The sequence below is a fragment of the Engystomops pustulosus genome, chromosome 9 (assembly GCF_040894005.1).
Source record: "Engystomops pustulosus chromosome 9, aEngPut4.maternal, whole genome shotgun sequence".
NCBI classification, from domain to species: Eukaryota; Metazoa; Chordata; class Amphibia; order Anura; family Leptodactylidae; genus Engystomops; species Engystomops pustulosus.
In genome coordinates, this window is record NC_092419.1 from 97,083,349 (window position 1) to 97,103,163 (window position 19,815).

Genomic DNA, 19,815 nt, shown 5'->3' on the forward strand with positions numbered 1-19,815 from the left:
CTTAGGGGGATGGTTAGACCGCTGATTGGATGGGAACTCGTAGGTGGTGGGCGTTGCTTAGCAAGTGGGCAGAAATGGGGAGCAGACCCAGTGTGGGTGAGTGAGAGGGGGGTGGATCCTCACACTCCTCCTGTCTGTTGTAGAACCAGGTATCGCTTTCCGTATGTATTATCATAGCTGGGTGCAATGTGCGATTGCAATCAGCCGAGGACGTGGCATGCTGGGAGTTGTAGTTCTTATACATCAGAACCTGTGTGTGAGGCTCCGCAGCTGGAACTACAACTCCCAGAATGCCTTTCCTGCAAGAAGCTTGTAGAATCATACAGAATTACCTCTTCCACAATCCTATAATACCTATAAGAAAGATGCTTCAGGCCTCTGAGACTTGTAGTTCTCCTGTAGCATGTGTCAAGCTATGCACTACATGTACCATAATATCAGCCTGGTCATGCTGAGACTTGTAGTTCTCCTATAGCAAGTGTCAAACTATGCACTACATATACCATAATGTCAGCCTGGTCATGCTGAGACTTGTAGTTCTCCTGTAGCAAGTGTCAAACTATGCACTACATATACCATAATGTCAGCCTGGTCATGCTGAGACTTGTAGTTCTCCTGTAGCAAGTGTCAAACTATGCACTACATATACCATAATGTCAGCCTGGTCATGCTGAGACTTGTAGTTCTCCTGTAGCAAGTGTCAAACTATGCACTACATGTACCATAATGTCATCCTGGTCATGCTGAGACTTGTAGTTGTACTGCAATAAAGCCAGAGGTGGTGATGGTACATATGCACTACAAGTCCCAGAATGTCTAGTTCCTCTGCAGTACAGATGAATGTGTACTAGAATAGCCAGACACATGATGCTACAGGTTGCTGAGACTTGTAGTTCTCTAGTAGGTATCTCGCTACGATTGGTCAGATACAGCCCATATCACAGAATACCTGACAATGCTGCGACTTGTAGTTCTACACCAATTTATAGGCTATACAAATAGGAAAGCCTGATGCCCCTTCCAGCTCACAGGGTTCACAGATCCCAAAATATCATGGTTGGATCATAATAATAATAATAATTCTTTTATTTATAGGGGTCACTAAGAAATATTAGCAGCTATGGACCCTACTAGATGACATGTATGAGCCACGCGTGAGACAGTAGTGATCAGGTGTGGAGGGGATGACTAGGAGGAGGAGGCGGATGCTGTGGGTTGGGTACAGAGCAGGGGAATGTAGTCTGGGGAGTGGAATGGGGAAGTGGGTGTGGAGAAAACATGAACATCGAGGAGGAAAATACAGTCCTCCTCATCTAGATCCACCCCCATCACATATACACAGAGACGCAGCATCCAGGGGCACACAACATCCGAGAGCACAATCTGTACCCATTGTGGACCCCTGAGTCGGCACCAGTGAGTACCCTCCCCCAGCTTTGCCATTGTCAGGGCGTCTACTCTCTGCAGAGTAGAAATAAAAGAGCCTTTCTCTTTATTCTATGGCATGCGCCGCTTGTGAAGCCACTTTATACAATCTATACGTAGCAGAGCTGAGTTTGTCAGTGAGGTTCCCTATAGCAGTGCAGGTGAACAGTCATCTTGTAGAGGAATTCGGCCCTGCTACATCTGTATGCATAAGGATCACCTAAAATCAGGAAGAGTTTTCCTTATGGAGACTTTGCCAACTAAGGCTGCCTTATAGCCATTGATGCTCCACTAGGGATTCTGGGAAATATGCAAGTATGTTTTCCAGGGTGGAAAAAGAAAAACAATGCCTCCTTTAGCTTGTAGGTCAGTCCCCTTAACAGCAAGCAGTAAAGCCAAACCAGTAGAAAGTCCTGTTTCGTCCTGGTTGGATCTCTTCAGTACAGTGTAGGGAACTGGTTTGGCTGAATGACAGGCTATGTACCTAAAACAGCAGCAGGTTATACGCCTGGGGCACCCAGTTGCTGGAGCACGACCGGCCATAAGCGATATTCGTTGGCAGATAAATTTTTTTGGGTGGATCTCTTGTGGGTCGCGTCAGGTTATAGAAGTGAGGGCTGATACACACTGCACTTCCATAAACACTTTCCACTTTCTGTAAATGATGAGATGATCTGCAGCTTTCATATAGCTTTACGTTTCAAAATCCAAGGGCCACATTCACACAATGTATTTGCGTATTCCAAAGGCTTGAACCGTGATCACATGCTGAGGTTACATTGCGTTTCCACTTCATTTGCTAAAACGCAGTGTAAACTTAGCATGTGAGCAAAGCTGAAGTCTTTGGAAAACAGCATCGTGTGAACACGGCCTGAGGAGAGGAGATTTACCTAACTACATTTCATTAACATTTATGTTTACGGAATGTTATATCGTTATGAGGCAAATCGCTTCTCCTCAGCTGTTGGATTGCATTTCACAACACAAGGTAAACCCCACGCGTGATCACAGTCTATCGTATCCATATCTTGCAATTATATGAATACCCCTCTAAGGAATTATTGTAGAAGTTGAGCTGGAAATCCTTATTAGACACCCCTCAATCTGGAACTTTGAAGTAATTTGGCTTCTGATTGCCCCATTTTTGTGAATCACTCTTATTCCTATTCGGACCTAGACCAAGCTCAGTCTTGTGCCATATCATTAAAAAGGCTCTTCTAATAGTGGGAAGAATGAATCAGTGTTTATCCTGGGCGCCGCTTATCTCCATAGGTTTAACTAGCTTTTTTTTGCCCCAATGCAAAAGTATGAGTTGCCCCCTGCAGCTCCTTGTGGCAGAGACGTCTCAGTCTACCCCCCTGGCCGTAGCATTATATAAGATCCTGTACATAGTGAGAAATAATCCATTTCATGCTATGCTGCAGCCGTACTGAATGACAGGACATGACATGATGTGGTAAAAGAGCAGAGTTACATAATACTTTGGGGCTGAGATTGCATAGAGTGGCCCTGAGCAGGTTACACAATTGTGTTGCGGTGGTGAAGGGGTTAACCTCCGCCTTGAGCTTGTAGAGGTAGGTAGATGGAGGTGTGTGGGAGAGGGTGCAGCCGTGTGCTGTATCATGCTGACTCTGGGCTGCTGCCTTTTGTCTGCCGTCCTTTCCGGACTGTAATACATTGTGTGTACACCCTGCGGTAACTACACCCATACAATGTGCCTGGGCACGTCCCCTCTGCCAGCTACAGGCGCCACATACTGTACTGCGCATCACAACAGGTCAATACAGGCCCATTCATACATAAACAGACCAACTTCTATATACAGGTGATAACAGTGAGCAATAGCTGACACTTCTTCTTATAGCCTTGTGGGTAGGAGCTCTCCATTAGTAACCCTTTATGTCCCCTTACAGAGCAGAAGATGAGTGCAGTCCAGGAGCAGGTGCACCTGAGCAGGTCGGAGGTATGTGGTATAATGCGGGAAGAACTGTACAGCGAGGAGGACTTCCAGCAGACCCAGACCCACATCTTCATTGTGGTTGGTGCTTCGGTGAGTAATTCTGGCTATATTCACCCTTTTAATGCCATTAATATTGTATATGCGGCTCCTCAACAGACCTGTGTGCCTCTATGGATACAAACCTTTAATGTGGCCAATGTGGAGGAGCCCACTGATGTTATTAGGGATACCTGGGGCTTCCTCCTGGACCAGACTTTACTCACTAGCGCTGAGTTGCGGACTGTGAGGATCTGTCTACCAGATTGACCACAGGACAAAACTTGGTGCATCATAGGACTATACAAGTAGTCCCTGCTTACCTGCAGAACAGCACCTCATGGTAATCATGATTACAGTGTTGCTGCTGCTTTTCCACAGGTAAGCAGGGACTCCTTGCATTACACATCACTATGATGCTTAGAGTCTCGTCCTCTGCTTTGTGGTCGTCCCTTAAACATTGCCCTTATATTGTTGGTATTAGGTGGAAACTTTTTTTTAAGGAGTTGTGTCATTTTGTGTCGCCAAATTGTGTAACACAATAGAGGAAGAAAATGTTTTACTTAATTCCAATGAAGCAATGTGGTGGTGGCTGTGTAACAGAGGGCACTCCATACAACACATCCTGCTGCAACATAGCATCCACTTATCTGGATGTCATCTATCATTATCTATAGATCTATTGTATGCAGTATAATAAACTTTATATCTATACATAAACTCATGTAATGAATGGGTTAATGGGAGATATGCATTTGGCTATGGGATCGAGCCACACCCTGATACAAGAATAACTGAAATATCACATGAGTATAACTATTCGTACCATTTGCTGTGACAATCAACTCACGTGGTGTCCATTTCCATCTGTTCCTCTTTGTGATGGTTCTACTCCTTCATTGGAGTCCAGCTGTGTTTATTGATTAGGAAAGGCACACAGTTATCTGTATAAGGCTATATTCACACTGCCGTTGCCCGCCTGTACCGTACCGTAGCGGGCAACGGCAGTGTACGGGGAGAGGAGGAGGTGAGCGCAGCTCTCCATAGGAAGTAATGGCGGACGGCGCCGTATTACGGGTGAAGATAGGACAGTTCCTATCTTTTTCCTGGGTATGGAGCGGTACGGTGCCGCACGTGTGCTGCACCGTACCGCTCCCGTAGGGCGCCGTCTATGGAGGACGTATATCGGCCGTATATACGTCCTCCATACGGTCGTGTGAATGTAGCCTAAGACCTCACAGTGCATGTCAGAGCACAGGAGAATCATGATGTCTAAAGAACTGTCCAAGGAGCTCTGTTACAAAAGAATTTCTGCAGCACTCAAGGTTCCTAAGAGCACAGTGGCCTCCATAATCCTTAAATGGCAGAAGTTTTAGGAAGACCACAAGTCTCCTTGACCTGGTCATCCAGCCAAAGTAAGTAATTGTGGGGGAAGAGTCTTAGTAAGAGGGTTAAAGAAGAACCCCAAGATCCCTGTGTCTGAGCTCCAGAGATGCAGTAGGGAGATGGGAGTCACTTATCACTGCAGCCTCCAGCAATCTGGGCTTTATAGCAGAGTCTGGAAGCCTTTCCTCAGTGTAAGACATATGAAAGCCGCATACAGTGTGCAAAACACATGGAGGATCCCAGACTATGAGAAATAAGATTCTCTGCTCTGATGAGACCAAGACTGAACTTTTTGTGGAGGAAACCAAACGCTGTTCATCACCTGCTAAATACAATCCCAGCAGTGACACATAGGGGGCAGCATCAGGCTATGGGGGGACAGGACCAGTGGGTGTAATGGAAAGATGAATGCGGCCAAGTACAGAGATATCCTGGATCAGAACCTCTTCCAGATGTTCTGAACCTCAGACTGGTCCAAACCTTCCAACAAGACAATTACCCTAAGCGCACATCTAATAACAAGGCAGAGGCTTCAGAACATCTCTGTGACCATTCCTGATCGGCCCAGCCAGAACCCGGACCTAAACCCAATGGAGCATCTCTGGAGAGACCTGAAAATGGCTTCCACCAACTTTCACCGTCCAACCTGAGGGAAAGGGAGAGGATCTGCAAGGAAGAGGCAGAGGATCCCCAAATCCAGGGGTGAGAAACTTGTAGCATCTTCCCAAGAAGACTCCTGGCTGCACCAGCTCCAAAGCTGCTCCTACCCAATACTGAGCAAAGATGCTGAATACTTCCGGGGGCCGAATTCTCATCACCGGAGGGAGATTTCAGTTTTTCTTATTTAATAAATTTGCAAAAGTATCTACATTTCTGTTATGTTGGGGGCAGAGTGCACATTGATGAGAAAAAAAAAGTTCCTTTTTTGATCTTACCAATTGGCTGCTTTGAAACAAAGTGAAAAAATGAACAGGGGTCTGACTACTTTCTGTACCCCCTGTACCAACAAAGCCTTTACATGAATGGCAAATAGTGCAGTGAATTTTTGCCTGTGATTCTGCATAGTAAACTCCATAAACAGTCTGTACATATCCCAGTACTGGTGTATATTGCTCTGATCAGACTATTATCAATGAGCAAGTTACTCCTAACCTGTAGATGGGGAATAACTTGTAATATCCGGAATACCCCATTATTTCTAAGCTATGATGATGACTATTTAAAACCCATTGTACCCCCAGTGTGCCCCTCTCCTCCGCCCTGGCTGAACGTTGTAGCTTCTCGTGGACTCGATGACTATGTCAGTGTTACTCAGCAGTTTGTCCTGAAGTAAACCCTGCCGGCTAAATGCCGACCTCTCCGTGCATGTGCCACTCCCAGCCCTCAGCATACATCGCCCCTGTACTGGCACTGCCAGCCTATGCCCAGAGCTAAACTCCGCTCCTAAATGTCAAACAATTACCGTAGATTTGTTTTCATTGTTAATACTGCTGTAACGTGACTGACAGGACGCATTTTGTATACAATAGGGTCAGTGATGGAGACAGAGTGATAATGCAATGACTACAGTGTGTGCTTCTTAGATCTACCGACCGGTGACCATAAAAATTTAGGACTATGGAGGACCCCATTCCCCTGATGAGTTGGGGGTTGAAACTTCTAGTTCTGCTATTGACACTCCCCCCCCCCCCCCCCATGTGAACGGAGCAGAGTTGTCTATGCTGGACCAGTGAATAAAACGTAGTACGCGGTACCCTACTTAAGGACATGCGACTTACAGACAACCCATAGTTACAGACGGACCCCTCTGCCCAGACTGCAATGATCAGCTGTAAGGTGTCTGTAGTGAAGCTTTATAGATAATCCTTGGTCCCATTACAGCCAAAAATTTTTAAACTCCAATTGTCACTGGGGCAAAAAAAAAAATTTGATTGGAACTACAATTATAAAATATACAGTTTTCGTCTTGCATACAAATTCAACTTAAGAACAAACCTCCGGACCCTATCTTGTATGTAACCCGGGGACTGCCTGTATTACATGGTGATTATTTAAAGGAATAAACAGGATGGGTTTAGGAGTGAGGAGACTCCTGACTATAATATACATGAGATAAAAGGACATGTGAACCGGGTATGGACAACCCCTTAAAGAAACAGCGTGACTGAAGACGGGCAGATTATCTCACCAGTGAGTCACTCAGTAAATAGATTTATTGTATTGATTCTGAGTAAAGACCTTAATCATTAGTTGTCTGCAGGAATTATGATCGCTATTCCTACCAAACCCCACAAACACATGCACCCTCAGTTTTGTTAAATTTTCACTAACCTCCGCTTTTTTCTCCTCCGTCTATGTAATCCCTCAGGCCCATGGACTCTGTAAATATAGATAGAGGCTGGTGGCCGGTTTATTTATTAATTTGTTGAATTTATTTTATCCCTTTATTAGATTGACTGTCTCATAGATTGTAAGCTCTAAAATAACTAGATACCTAAAATCTCAACATTATAGGTAAAAGAACAAATAAGAAAAGTTCCCTCTTACCTTTTACTTCTTGCTGAAGATCAGTCTGCCAGGGACCAGAACAGGTTCCCATAAGTGGTTGATTATGATGCTATGGTCCAAGCTGCAGGAGAACTGGACCACGCTGCTGTTTACCAGAACTTCCAGCTTAGGACTGGGTTTGTGAATAAAGATGGAGGGAGAAGAACAAATCCCAAAAACAGCAGGTGCAGAGATCACACAATGCCCAGAGAAGCTTACACAACAAACGCCATTGTGTGGCACGGTGTTTGTGTTCTAAGAACCCAAAAGAAATATTTAGGGCTAGACATAGTGGTCCACTGCCACATCCGCCCATCGATGGCAGTGTGATGGTAAAGTATGGTAGTAAGTATCATAGAAGAAACAACCGTGTGTCAAAGTATGGCAATAAAATGTATTAATCAGAACAAAAACATATGACAAAACTAACAAAAACAGAACAAAGCAATTAAAAGGTAAAAAATAGAACAGAATAGAACAAATATAGATGGCAGCACCTGATAATGCAGCCGACCCATCTTCCACTACAAGATAAGACAGAAATGTATGGCATGGTGGTGGCACGGGTGTGTATATATATATATATATATTAAAAATTGCCAAAATGTATAATTGATGCAGTTCTAGTGTGTCTGGCTATTATTCATTAGCTAGTGCTTACCCATTTTACATCTCTCCTCTTTTTATTCCATAGGGAGATTTGGCAAAGAAGAAGATCTATCCCACCTTATGGTAAGTAGTATAGACCTGCAGTATTCATGACATTGTATACTGCACAATGTGAAGCTTAAAGAGGACCCTTTGGTCACTAAACCACCCACAGGTCCTTATAGGCCAGTGGTTTAGTGACCCAAATTGCTCTTTTCTAAGTCCCTCCATGGCTGCAATGGTAAAAACAAAAAGTGTTATACTCCCCAACAGATGAGTCCAATGACTCCTCTCTTTTGCTCTCTTCTTTAATGAAGCCGGAGCTCTACACTCCAGATTAATTGCGCTGCAAGTACAGTGCATGCGCAGGGAAGCCACAGTGTAGTATGTGTGCTTCACTGCGCAGGTGTACAGAGCACCAAACCAAGATAAGTATAAAGGTTTTTTTTTTTTTTTTTTTTTTTTTTTGGGGCCATGGAGGGACTACATGAAGGGCGATATGGGACACTAAACCACCGGTCCATAAGGACCCACGGTTGGTTTAGAGTCCTTTTTTTCTGTTCCTCCTACCATCCACTCTCACATTCACTTTTGCATTGTTGGAGGCCACTTTGGGTTTATACACTGGGGGGAAAGTGCAGCAATGTGAAAAGTGCACTACCCCTTTAATAAGTCTATACTGTGACATTTGCTTTGTGAATTGTTGCCTTACAGGTGGCTGTACAACGATGGCCTCCTCCCTGAAGATACCTACATAGTTGGTTTTGCACGTTCAAAGCTGAATGTACAGGACATCCGAAAACAGAGCGAAGCTTACTTTAAGGTACAGCGATATGTAATATACTGACCACCTGACTGTCAAGTATATAATTGCCTTAAAGCAGTGGTGGTGAACCTATGGTGGCACTCAGAGCCCTCTCTATGGGCACCTGCGCGATCACCCCAGAGGTCGCCAGACAGGACTTAAGGCCTCTTGCAGTCCCAGGCAGCCCAGGACCCGAGAAGGAAGCTACAATGATAATCCAAACTTCTTTTGCTTCTTTCTACTGTGTTGGTGTCCTCAGATGCCTATACAATTTAAACCTGTGACAGAGCAGGGAGTAATAAGTTACTGCTTAAATTGTCGCATTGGCACTTTGCGAAAAATATGTAGGTTTTGGTTTTAGTTTGCGCACTTGGTGTCTAGAAGGTTTCCCATCACTGCCTTAAAGGGACACAACACTTGACTGTGATGACGTAAAATGTACTACTGTTCCATCTTGTGCTACAGTTACTTAATTCGCTTATGTCTCATTTTCAGGTCTCTCACAATGATGCTCAGAAGCTGGACACCTTCTTTAAGAGAAACTCCTACGTTTCAGGACAGTATTCAGACGAGGCTTCTTTTAAAGCTCTAAATAAGCACTTGGAGGCTTTGCCTAATGGTGCAAAGGCCAACCGCCTCTTTTATTTGGCTGTTCCGCCAAGCGTGTACCTCGATGTGACCCGGAACATCAGAATGACCTGTATGAGCACAATGTACGTATCTAACAAAGTCATAGTCACAATGAATACAAAGTCCTTTTTTTACCAAAAAATTGTTGAGGGGCACTGTGGAAATGTTTGCCTAATGCAGGGTCTTAAAGGAAACCTACCATTTGCTTTTATGCATTATGAACCAAACATACCTTGAGAAAGCTGTAGCTACGCTGATGCAGAAACATATCTTGTTAATCCCTGAACTGAATGGTTTTGCTGAAAAAACAATTATAAAATTATGATAATGAGTCTCCTTCGCTCCTTTGGCTGTTTCGGCTCTTCTCCACTTACCCTTATTATGCACTGCTTTAGAGAACGCTGTATTCACTGTGTTGTTGCTGAGAGGCAGAAGTAATCAATCTCTGCACCATCCCCCAGCTGCTGTGTATGAGCCATCCAGCTCAGGTTTATTAGTCCTGTCTGGACATTCTAGGAAGCTCCATATAATATGTTTATGTATGTTAGGCAGTCTTTACCAAGCTTTCCCAAGGCCCTGAATTTTATAATTGTTTTTTGAGCAAAACCATTCAGTTCAGGAATTAAACAAGATATGTTTCTGCATGTGTCGCTACAGCATTCTCAAGGTATGTTTGGTTCACAATGCATAAAAACAATGATTTCCTATGAGGGCAGAGCACCAAAGAGAAAATGTCTCTGTCATGCTGTGTCCCCTCAGGCCCTACACTAGGCCTAACATGGTCAGCTTTGCCTAGAGACTTTCTTTTTATGTGGGACATTCATTTTTTTGTCACACAACTTTCCCAAACACCTGAATGCCAAGTTCTGTAGTACGAATCAGTCCATGATCGCAGGAAGGTTTATTCTGTCTGTTAGTTCAGTCATGGCTGTCTGGTGTCTGGTTTGGATTGCACCAAAGGAATCCTTTTAGCAGACACAATAAGATTTTTCTTAGTGTTTTTTTTTTCCCTACCCACAGTGGCTGGAATCGGGTGATTGTAGAAAAACCATTTGGGAAGGATCTGGAAAGTTCAAACAAGTTATCCGAACACATCTCCTCACTCTACCAAGAAAACCAGATTTACCGTATTGACCATTATTTGGGCAAAGAGATGGTGCAGAACCTCATGGTGCTCAGGTTAGATCTCTGGACATGATATTCCTGATGTCGTCACTTGTTACACTTCTTTATACTAACCTTATATTGTGTCCCATTTAGATTTGGAAACAGGATATTTGGTCCTTTGTGGAATCGGGACCACATTGCTTCTGTGGTCCTCACATTTAAAGAACCCTTTGGAACCCAGGGGCGAGGAGGATACTTTGATGAATTTGGAATAATTAGGTAGATATTTCAGTGATGTAAATGTCTCCTAGATCTGTCGTCCTATATGGACCTGCTTCATGGTGGCCCTGTTTTATAGAGATGTCATGCAGAACCACCTGCTGCAGATGATGTGCCTGGTGGCCATGGAGAAACCTGTATCTACTAATTCTGATGATGTGCGGGATGAGAAGGTAATGGGTTGTCTTTGAAGGGATTGTATGTAAATGGGTCTCCTATCTACTACTGACTTATCCCTGTTCTTCTCACAGGTTAAGGTGTTGAAGTGCGTGCCTGAGTTAACCCTTGACAATATTGTCTTAGGACAATATGTAGGCAATCCAGAGGGACAAGGAGATGCTCAAAAGGGTTATTTGGATGACCCCACAGTACCTAAAGGTTCCCACACCCCAACATTTGCTACTGCTGCCCTGTATGTGAAGAACGAGAGATGGGATGGTAAGAGATTGCTCCACTTTTCATGTAAAAAGACTGTTTTTATCTCTATTGACCACATACTATATGCATTAAAGGGATATTCTCGTCTGGGCATTCACATCCAGATTCATTAATCTGCCATATATAAACATTTCTTCAATTAGATGTCACTAAATTCTTTTTACCTGTGTAATGATAATTTCTCATAAATGTAGTCATGTGGTCCCTTAGAAACAAGACTGTGTCCTTGGATACAATCACCTCTGCACAAAGAAACAAAAAGTATTTTGTATATGAAATGTCCGGGAGTTACTGCAAGTCCCACAGCCGTCCTATGGTGATGATCACTGAATCCAAATGATGAAGCAGGAATCAATACAGGGCTCATGTCTGGCCACCCCTGCCAAAATGTGAGGTGGTCGTATCTGAGGAAGCCGTCTCTTCTAAGGGACAACATGGCTACATTTATGAGAAATTATCTTCACACAGGAACATTTTTTTTTTAATAACATCCAATTGAAGAAATGTTTACATATGGAAAATGAATTACGCTTGAATTGTGTTACGCTTAGATCAGACACAAGCCCTGGACACGTGTGATGCTATTTAAGGAAAAAATATTAAAGTGACCCCTTTAATATAGCATCTTAAGTGGTCACGCTAGACATAGTTTTGGAGAATTAATCCCATAATTGTTCCTTCTCAGGTGTTCCCTTCATTATGCGCTGTGGAAAGGCCCTGAATGAGAGGAAAGCGGAGGTCCGGTTGCAATTTCGGGAGGTTCCAGGTGACATCTTCCAGGGTCAGTGCAAGAGGAATGAACTAGTGATAAGAGTACAACCAGATGAGGCTGTATATACAAAGATGATGACCAAGAAACCGGGCATGTTCTTCAACCCTGAGGAATCCGAGTTAGACTTGACATACGGCAACCGATACAAGGTATCCTTATCATCCAATAAAATCTACAGTAATGTGGAGTAGCAGAGAGCACAATGACACGGCAAATTACATAATATATTAGTGGTGGTTGTATGGAGGGTGAGAAGCAAATGGAAAATAGGAAGAAACTCTGCAAATAAAAGTTATATTTTGGTGAAGTCATTATGATGGTCTGGGTGACATGAAGAAGAAGGGGGAAAAGTGACTCCAAAACACGTAACTGGGGCTTGCCGAGGATTTGGGATGCACCACAGAGACATGCATTGCATTTCAAGAAGTGTTGATTTGGAGGACTTCTAGTAAAAGCTTGTGCTTGTGTTTATACATGGCAGACACCCTTAACACCTTAGTATAAAACATATGGGGGAGAACTGTGAAGCACCCTGATATAATTCTGTGTTTTCTGCGTTGTCCAGGACGTGAAGTTGCCAGATGCCTACGAGAGGCTGATTCTTGATGTGTTCTGTGGAAGTCAGATGCACTTTGTCCGCAGGTAAGTCGTGTACTTACTGTTCTGTGTCTCAGGCTCTGCCAGTTTCTAGCTGGAAAACACTAGTCTTCTGCTGGGCCAGATTTATCACTGTGATGATGAATTCTGGTGCAGTATAAGACTGCTTCATACAGCTCCTACTTTTAGTTGGTCTAAACTGTGCGGCAGAATTTTGGGTGCACTCTCCTTTTCTATGGGACCACGCCCGTTTCTAGGAGGCCACACCTCCTTAATCGGACAAGTCGGGAAAGTGCCCAAAAAAAAGCCTTTGATAACTTTGGTGCAAGGCATTTTATACAGTGTTTTTGGCGCAAAACCACCAGAATTGTGGCGCAAGTGCGTTTCTAAATCTCCCCCATTGCATGACCGTACTGTTCCTCTTCTTTTGTCAGTGATGAATTGAAGGAAGCCTGGAGAATTTTTACACCCATTCTGCATCAACTGGAGAAGGAGAAGATCAAACCCCTGCCCTACAAATATGGGAGGTGAGTGAGAACATAACATCCATACATGCAGTGGTTCTGCTGCTGTGGTTCTCATCTTGAGACTCCAAAGATAAGTCTTCAAGCAGAAAATGAAAGGCTACGGTCACCTTCTTATGAGGATTTTCTCATCACTGGGGTCCCTGGTGATTTGCAGAAAAGGGGATTGTAGTTCTCCATGAGTTGCCCTATCATGAATAGGACTTCCTCAAGGGGTTGGAGGTTAAAAAACATGACTGCTTTCTTCCAAAAACAGCTCCGCACCTAACCATGTTGTGTGTCGGTATTATTGTTCAGCTGTAATATAACACACTACCCATAGTCAGGAGATGAGCTTTTTTTTTATAACTTTAACTACTGTAAATATTAACAGAGTAAAGATAGAACTTGTAGATTCCCTGTTTTGGGACCAGGGTCCCAGCATTTCTTCCTTATCATGTGGGAAAGACCAATAAAAGGGAGTATGACTACAAAGGGTTTATTTGTTGTCTGTTACTATGGAGACATGTAATCTAGGAATTGTTGAAAACTGAGAGTGTCATTTTCTAATTAGTTGTTTTCAAATTTGCAAAGTTGCTCGATTTTTATCTTTTTTTTTTTTTTATACATCTAGAAAGTAAAAGTGATGTTTATACTACCTAGTTACACTTTGAGTGTTTGATTGTCTAATCTAATTCTACTTAATGTCTTTCTGCCGTGTTTCAGCCGGGGTCCTGCTGAAGGGGATGAATTTATACAGAAAGTCGGCTTCCGATATGAGGGAACATACAAGTGGGTGAATCCTAACAAGCTGTGATGAAGACCTGCTAGAAAGACGTGCCGGCGGACCAAAGCACAACTCCCTTCAGCGCTGGCTGCTCACCGCTTATTCCAGATTTCACACCATGTGGCAGCATAGTCATTTAAAGGGGAATTCTACTAAATAGCACTTAAAGAAGCCCTCTCAGCTCCCCTGATTAGTCTGTAATTCCCATATCCCTCAGTTATTCCTCCTGAAACAGTTTGTAACCCCTCCCACTTGTCAATGAGATATGTTCCTATGCTGCCTGACACTGGCTGGACAGTGTTATAATGGGCAAGGACAAAATGGCAACACCCTGTTGGTAACTTTTTAATAATTTAACGAGAAATAACAGATGATGTTCCAGATTTATTGTATTATAGGGAATGCAGGTATCTAAGCAGCTGATTACAAACCAATGATGTGATGTAGATTTGAGCCGTATTTGTCAAAAGTAGAGTTCCCCTTTAAGTCATATTTGCCTCCAGTTTTCACTTCATGATACCACTTCCAGTGATTACTATATACTGCAATGCTGTAGATGAGCTGGACTTCCGCTTAGAGGTGGTGCATGTGTATTTCTGCTGAGGTTACACAGATATATACTTCAGTGTTTTTTAGCTTTGCTTTGTTTTTGATAACTATGAGCTTTTTGATTTTTTTTTTATTTTCTTTTTATGCAGCCAGTGCTATTATATGACTGTAGTCTGTACGTTGCCAGTTTACTATATCGGCATCTACTTCATGTTATTGTTACCTGTTATTACAATGCAAATCAGTTTATTGTACTCGGTTTATGGGAACAGGGTCCGATCTGGTCCAGCTGGCACTTTGGGGGAGATTCAAAGTTACTAGTAGGTTCATTCTGGGGCCAATTCCTGTTACAAGAGGACCCAACTTTCGGGTGTGACCCGGACATATTGCCGTATTGGCATCCGAAAAGCCAATGGGGGGGCACAGGGTCAGATTGGCTACAATATGTCTGGATGGCACAACCGAACGTCTGGTTAACTCATCTGTATCCATGACCACTATAGACCATCTCTTTTAGTAAAAATTTGCACTTTTCATAAAATTTTTATATTTTGTGTCATCCAAATTCTATTCCCCATAGAAATGTATGAATAATTCTGGGTATTATTAGTTATCAGGGGATCGTCCCTGTACTATCGGCACTCATCAGCCGGTACCTGATTGTGCAGGGGCACCCCCCCCCCCCCCAACTAATAACACCATATTGCCAAACTATTCATACATTTGCAGGAGGAATAACGGATCAACAGCACAATACAGATATTATCCGGGATTTTGTGGGTAATGCAATATTTACTTAAAGGACATCTTTAAAGACTTATGCAAATGAGCCTGAGGAGCTCCATGCTCCATTAACACCTATGGAGCCTGGAGCCCCACAGCCTTATTTGCATACAGTCCTTCGTCGTGGTGGTAGATGCCCTTTTAAAGGGATTTTGTCTGTTTATACCACTGTGAATTTGGTTAGTAATTTGTAAACAGGAATATGCCGAATGGATAAATATTCAAGGATTGTATCTTCTACCAGTGTCCTCACACTGCTGTGCTCAGAGATTTATTCTTTGAGCTTCTCCAGAGCCCCTCCGCTATGTTTGGAGTAAAAACATTCAGATGGGAGTTTAATGCAGAGAGATTTGAGCAGTGTGAGGACAGATCCCATGTACATAGAGAGAATATCCAATCCTGGAATATTAACGACAGTATTTTCAGACAATAAGGCGCACCTTTAATAAATGCCTGCTAAAACATCTAGGTTCATATATAAGGCGCACCTGATTATAAGGATGAATGACCAGCAGGTGGCAGACCTGTGCACAGTTCACAGTGCACAGCTGTTGTCTGTAAGTAGGTTCATGTATAAGGCGCACTCGAATATAGGACGCACCTTTGATTTCAGAGAAAATCAAAGGATTTTTTGCAAGCCTTATAGTCCGAAAAATACTGTATAATTTATTTCATAGTCCTGTTAACATATCATATACATTGATATGATTAAACAGCTCTCCAACACTATGTTGACCGCGACAGGTGCTCTTTAGATAGTATTCCCGTGTGTCATCCCTTTAATTACTCCGCTTTGCTTCTATCCTCACGCCAAATGTTAGATAAACCCATAACCTCACATCATCTTGAACACAACATGATTTCTGAGCCTTTTGTAATCAATTTCACATGTCAAACATCTGCCGGGGCCTGGAGCGTAATCCCCTGTGCGCCCGTACAGCGTTCCCCCCAGCATCCTCCGGGAGGAGCGCAACTTAAGTCTTACAAATTGTGCGTTACCTCTGTGTAATGAGTCTCGCTTTACAGAGTCTGCGTCCTGGAAACCATCCAAAAGCAGACAATTTCGGTGTTATACTTCATGCACAGCGGTTGTGTGCCATATGGTGATGCCAGATGTGAGGGAGACGTCTTAAAGGGACATTTATTATTGATTAGCCGTATTCATTTTCTGGTTGTTCTAGAAATTTTCATTAAACTATAAAATAAAATTGCATTTCCACTCGTGTTTGTTTATATATCTTTTGGGGATACCGGGATGCATGGGTCTGTTCAATAACGTTAGGTGAGTTATAACGGTAGGTGAGGTTATTACCACCCACACCAGTCTCTCCTTTTCTACACTTGGGCTGACATTACAGTAAAACTCAAGGGAATTGGAAGTACCTGGAGGAGAGAGAACAAGCAAACTCCATTCAGATGTTACCCATGGCTTGGTACAAACCCAAAAACTGGGTTTGTAGAGTCACTGTGCCGACTATAGATCCAAGGTGAGGATTCGGTTTTGGAGTAAAACTTTGCAGACAAATATAAGTACAATATACTAGATGTTTAAAGAGATGAACACACCTGTAGGGGCTGCTACAAAGATTCAGGGGGATTTTTTGTTTTCTTTTTAGCCCACACGGTTGCTGAGATATCAGTCCCAGTATCTGACCATTATAATCTGTGTTCTGTCAGAGAGGAGGAATTGGAGGCGTGTGTTATGCTAATCTCTCATACTATCCAATCAGACGGCATGTGATCTCTCTATGCTTATCTAGATGCTGTGTTCATACATTGTGTAAATGCCAGGTGGAACTCAAATGTCTCAAAAGTGCCATGTAGAAGTAAAGACGCTGCAAATGCCACGTGAATGAGACTGCAACGCAAGTGCAACAGCAACACAAACTGCACCTAAACGCAAGCAAAAATGCAATGTAAGCACAAATACCATGTAAATATCATGTTTGCAAAAATGTAAATACTTACATCCTGTTTACGTTTACATCACTTTTGCAGTAACATTGTGTTTGAGTTTACTTTTAGTCTGCGTTTACATTACGTTTACTACATTTTATCATATTTACATTCATGTACATTCTGTTTACACCGCAATCATGTAACATTGGGGGTCATTTACTAAGGGCCCGATTTGCATTTTCCCGACGTGTTACCCGAATATTTCCGATTTGCGGCGATTGTACCTGAATTGCCCCGGGATTTTGGCGCACGCGATCGGATTGTGGCGCATCGGCGCTGGCATGCACGCGACGGAAATCGGGGGGCGTGGGCGAACGAAAACCCGACGGATTCGGAAAAAAAGGCCGCATTTAAATGTGTCGCTTGGGAAGCGCTTACCTTCACCTGGCCCAGCTCGGTGTATTCCGGTGCGTTCCGATGCTTTTGAGCGCAGCAGCGCCACCTGGTGGACGACGGAGGAAATACCTTGATAAATCCCGTCCGGACCCGAATCCTGTTCAGAGAACGCGCCGCTGGATCGCGAATGGGCCGGGTAAGTAAATCTGCCCCATTTTGTTTATGTAAATGCAATGTCAACAAAGTATTAGCAGAATGTGTGTGAACTAAATTCACATAGAGAAATCACAGCTCACCACTGTTCATAAGAGCTTCCCTGACATTACCTGCTGCTGATTGGACAGTATGAGTGAAGACCAGCATAAAACACGCCTCCAGCCTCAGCTCCTCCTATCTGACAAAACACAGATTACAATGACCAGATACTGGGACTGATATCTCCGCAACATGAGTCCATACGTGTTCATCATCAGGGTTGTACCCGTACACATGAAGAGACATTGGCCCACATCTATCAAAAACAATGCAAACTATGTGATTCCTTGCGTCCCCTGCATTGCTCCAACAGAGTGCACCCCTTTTTTGTGGTGCACCTTTAACCTGGGGCGTGCAACACAATTCTGTCAGACACTGCATGATAAATTTGTTGCACGGTCCGAGTGTGCACAGAAACGTCCCTTTCAGTGCAGAATTTAGTGTCAGGTATAGTACAATTGTGTCATGGATATTTCTTTAATACCTGTGCAAGCAGATTGCCCTGAAAGAAACGTGTAAAGTCCAAAGCTTCAGTAAATCTGGGCTATTATATGGCTGCAGTACTGGTCCCATATATGTTTTTACGCGGGAGAGGTCTGAGATGGGTGTAGTGAAACCTCTCCAGAGGACAATCCCTTTGAGATGTTTTTTTTTCCAAAAATTGTCAATGGAAGCAGTCCACCTCGTTATCTACCAAAAAATATATTTTTGTTCTCTCCATACTTCATCTTGCACACTGTCATCCATTTCATGATTCAGCCGAACATCTTGTGTAATTTTCATAGACCTTGACTCTGGTTATTCTGATCTTATTTTGACAAGCAGAGAACCTTCACAATACATTTAGTGATAAACACTCTGTTTCACTGAGAACAAGGTCTCTGGAAGAAATGGTGCATAGTTCATCAACATTTTTGGAACAGTAGTAGCAGGGTGTTCCTGGGAGGTTGTAGTATATTCAAGCTAACCTATAGCTTTTCAGTATTTTATCACTTTTCAGTATTCAGTATTTTTTCACCTTGCAACGTATGACCAGGTGTCTGTGTCTTTTCTGTGCTTTATCCCTGTATCGGCGGCATTTACAGTACGAAGTGCAGAAACTGGACTTACAGCAGCTAAAAGTGGGAGATGTCCATATGTACATATTTACATATGTGGATAATAGTGGATAATCAACTGGTTGTTGAGGGTCTGACTGCTGGGATAGCATCTTCAGTAATGGGTGGAGCTGTAGGACACATGCTCAATGTACTGTTCCAACCATTAATGAGAACGGGAACCCCAATCTATGGATTTTTTGAGCCCTGTTCTCGTGTTCAGTGGGGGTCCCAGCACTCAGACCCTCAACAATCAGCTGGTTATCCCCTATCCTGATGATAGGGGAAAACATGCAAACTTGGAAAAGCTACTTTAAAAAGTGTCCTTCTGAACCCCCATCTTTGCATTTTTCGTTACCTCCTCATTGAACCTCATTGACAGCAGAGAGCTTAATTTACATTTTTTCAAGCTTCAGGTTAAAAATATGGTACTTAGACTGTATAGTGTCATATGGGGGGTCCTGGGCTGGAGCAAGGTGGTCTTATACTACCTATATGACAGTAGAAAACTGAAAATCATGAGAGTAATTACCCAGGATTATTGGGGGCTAGATACTAAAATCCCACTACATTGGAATTAGTCAAGTTATTGTAAGGTCATATGCACACGACTGATATGGGGGCCATGATCTGACCGCAAAATTGACCAGAGTAGAAGACTAGAACAGGGGAACAGAACATCCACATGTCCAAAACATCACATTTTTGCCATTTCACCACCTCTACCACCTACAAATAATAAGGAGAAAGTGATCAAAATAACAACAGCTGGTCCGGACCCAAATGCCGCTTTACTCATCTCCAGATCAGAAAATGGTGATTTATTTCTTAGTTAGTTAGAATTTTAGGTATCAAAAGATAAGAAAGTTATTTCAATTTGAGATCTCATGATCACACTGGCCCAAGGAATAACGGG

The 19,815-nt window shown here is 43.1% G+C and overlaps 1 protein-coding gene across 3 annotated transcripts; it reads left to right on the forward strand.

Annotated features, from left to right (window-relative positions):
- The first annotated feature begins 6 nt into the window (after positions 1 to 6).
- On the forward strand, positions 7 to 16,473 carry G6PD (glucose-6-phosphate dehydrogenase). 3 transcript variants are annotated; one of them, XM_072124282.1, is made up of 13 exons: positions 7 to 96; positions 3,339 to 3,475; positions 8,049 to 8,086; positions 8,717 to 8,825; positions 9,303 to 9,520; positions 10,458 to 10,616; positions 10,698 to 10,823; positions 10,903 to 10,996; positions 11,075 to 11,261; positions 11,947 to 12,182; positions 12,599 to 12,675; positions 13,065 to 13,157; positions 13,860 to 16,473. In XM_072124282.1, the coding sequence occupies exons 1-13, from the start codon at positions 30 to 32 to the stop codon at positions 13,948 to 13,950; spliced, it is 1,632 nt and encodes a 543-aa protein (XP_071980383.1). In that variant the 5' UTR covers positions 7 to 29; the 3' UTR covers positions 13,951 to 16,473. The 3 variants fall into 3 exon arrangements, with proteins under 3 accessions (XP_071980383.1, XP_071980384.1, XP_071980385.1); XM_072124283.1 differs by lacking the exon at positions 7 to 96 and adding an exon at positions 1,252 to 1,416; XM_072124284.1 differs by lacking the exon at positions 7 to 96 and adding an exon at positions 3,231 to 3,250.
- Positions 16,474 to 19,815: the final 3,342 nt, after the last annotated feature.

Coding starts and splice junctions, on each gene's coding strand:
- G6PD (XM_072124282.1), top strand. CDS start 30: ATGGGAACTCGTAGGTGGTGGGCGTTGCTTAGCAAGTGGGCAGAAATG. Junction 11,262..11,946: donor GAAGAACGAGAGATGGGATG/GTAAGAGATTGC, acceptor GTTCCTTCTCAG/GTGTTCCCTTCATTATGCGC. Junction 12,183..12,598: donor CATACGGCAACCGATACAAG/GTATCCTTATCA, acceptor TGCGTTGTCCAG/GACGTGAAGTTGCCAGATGC.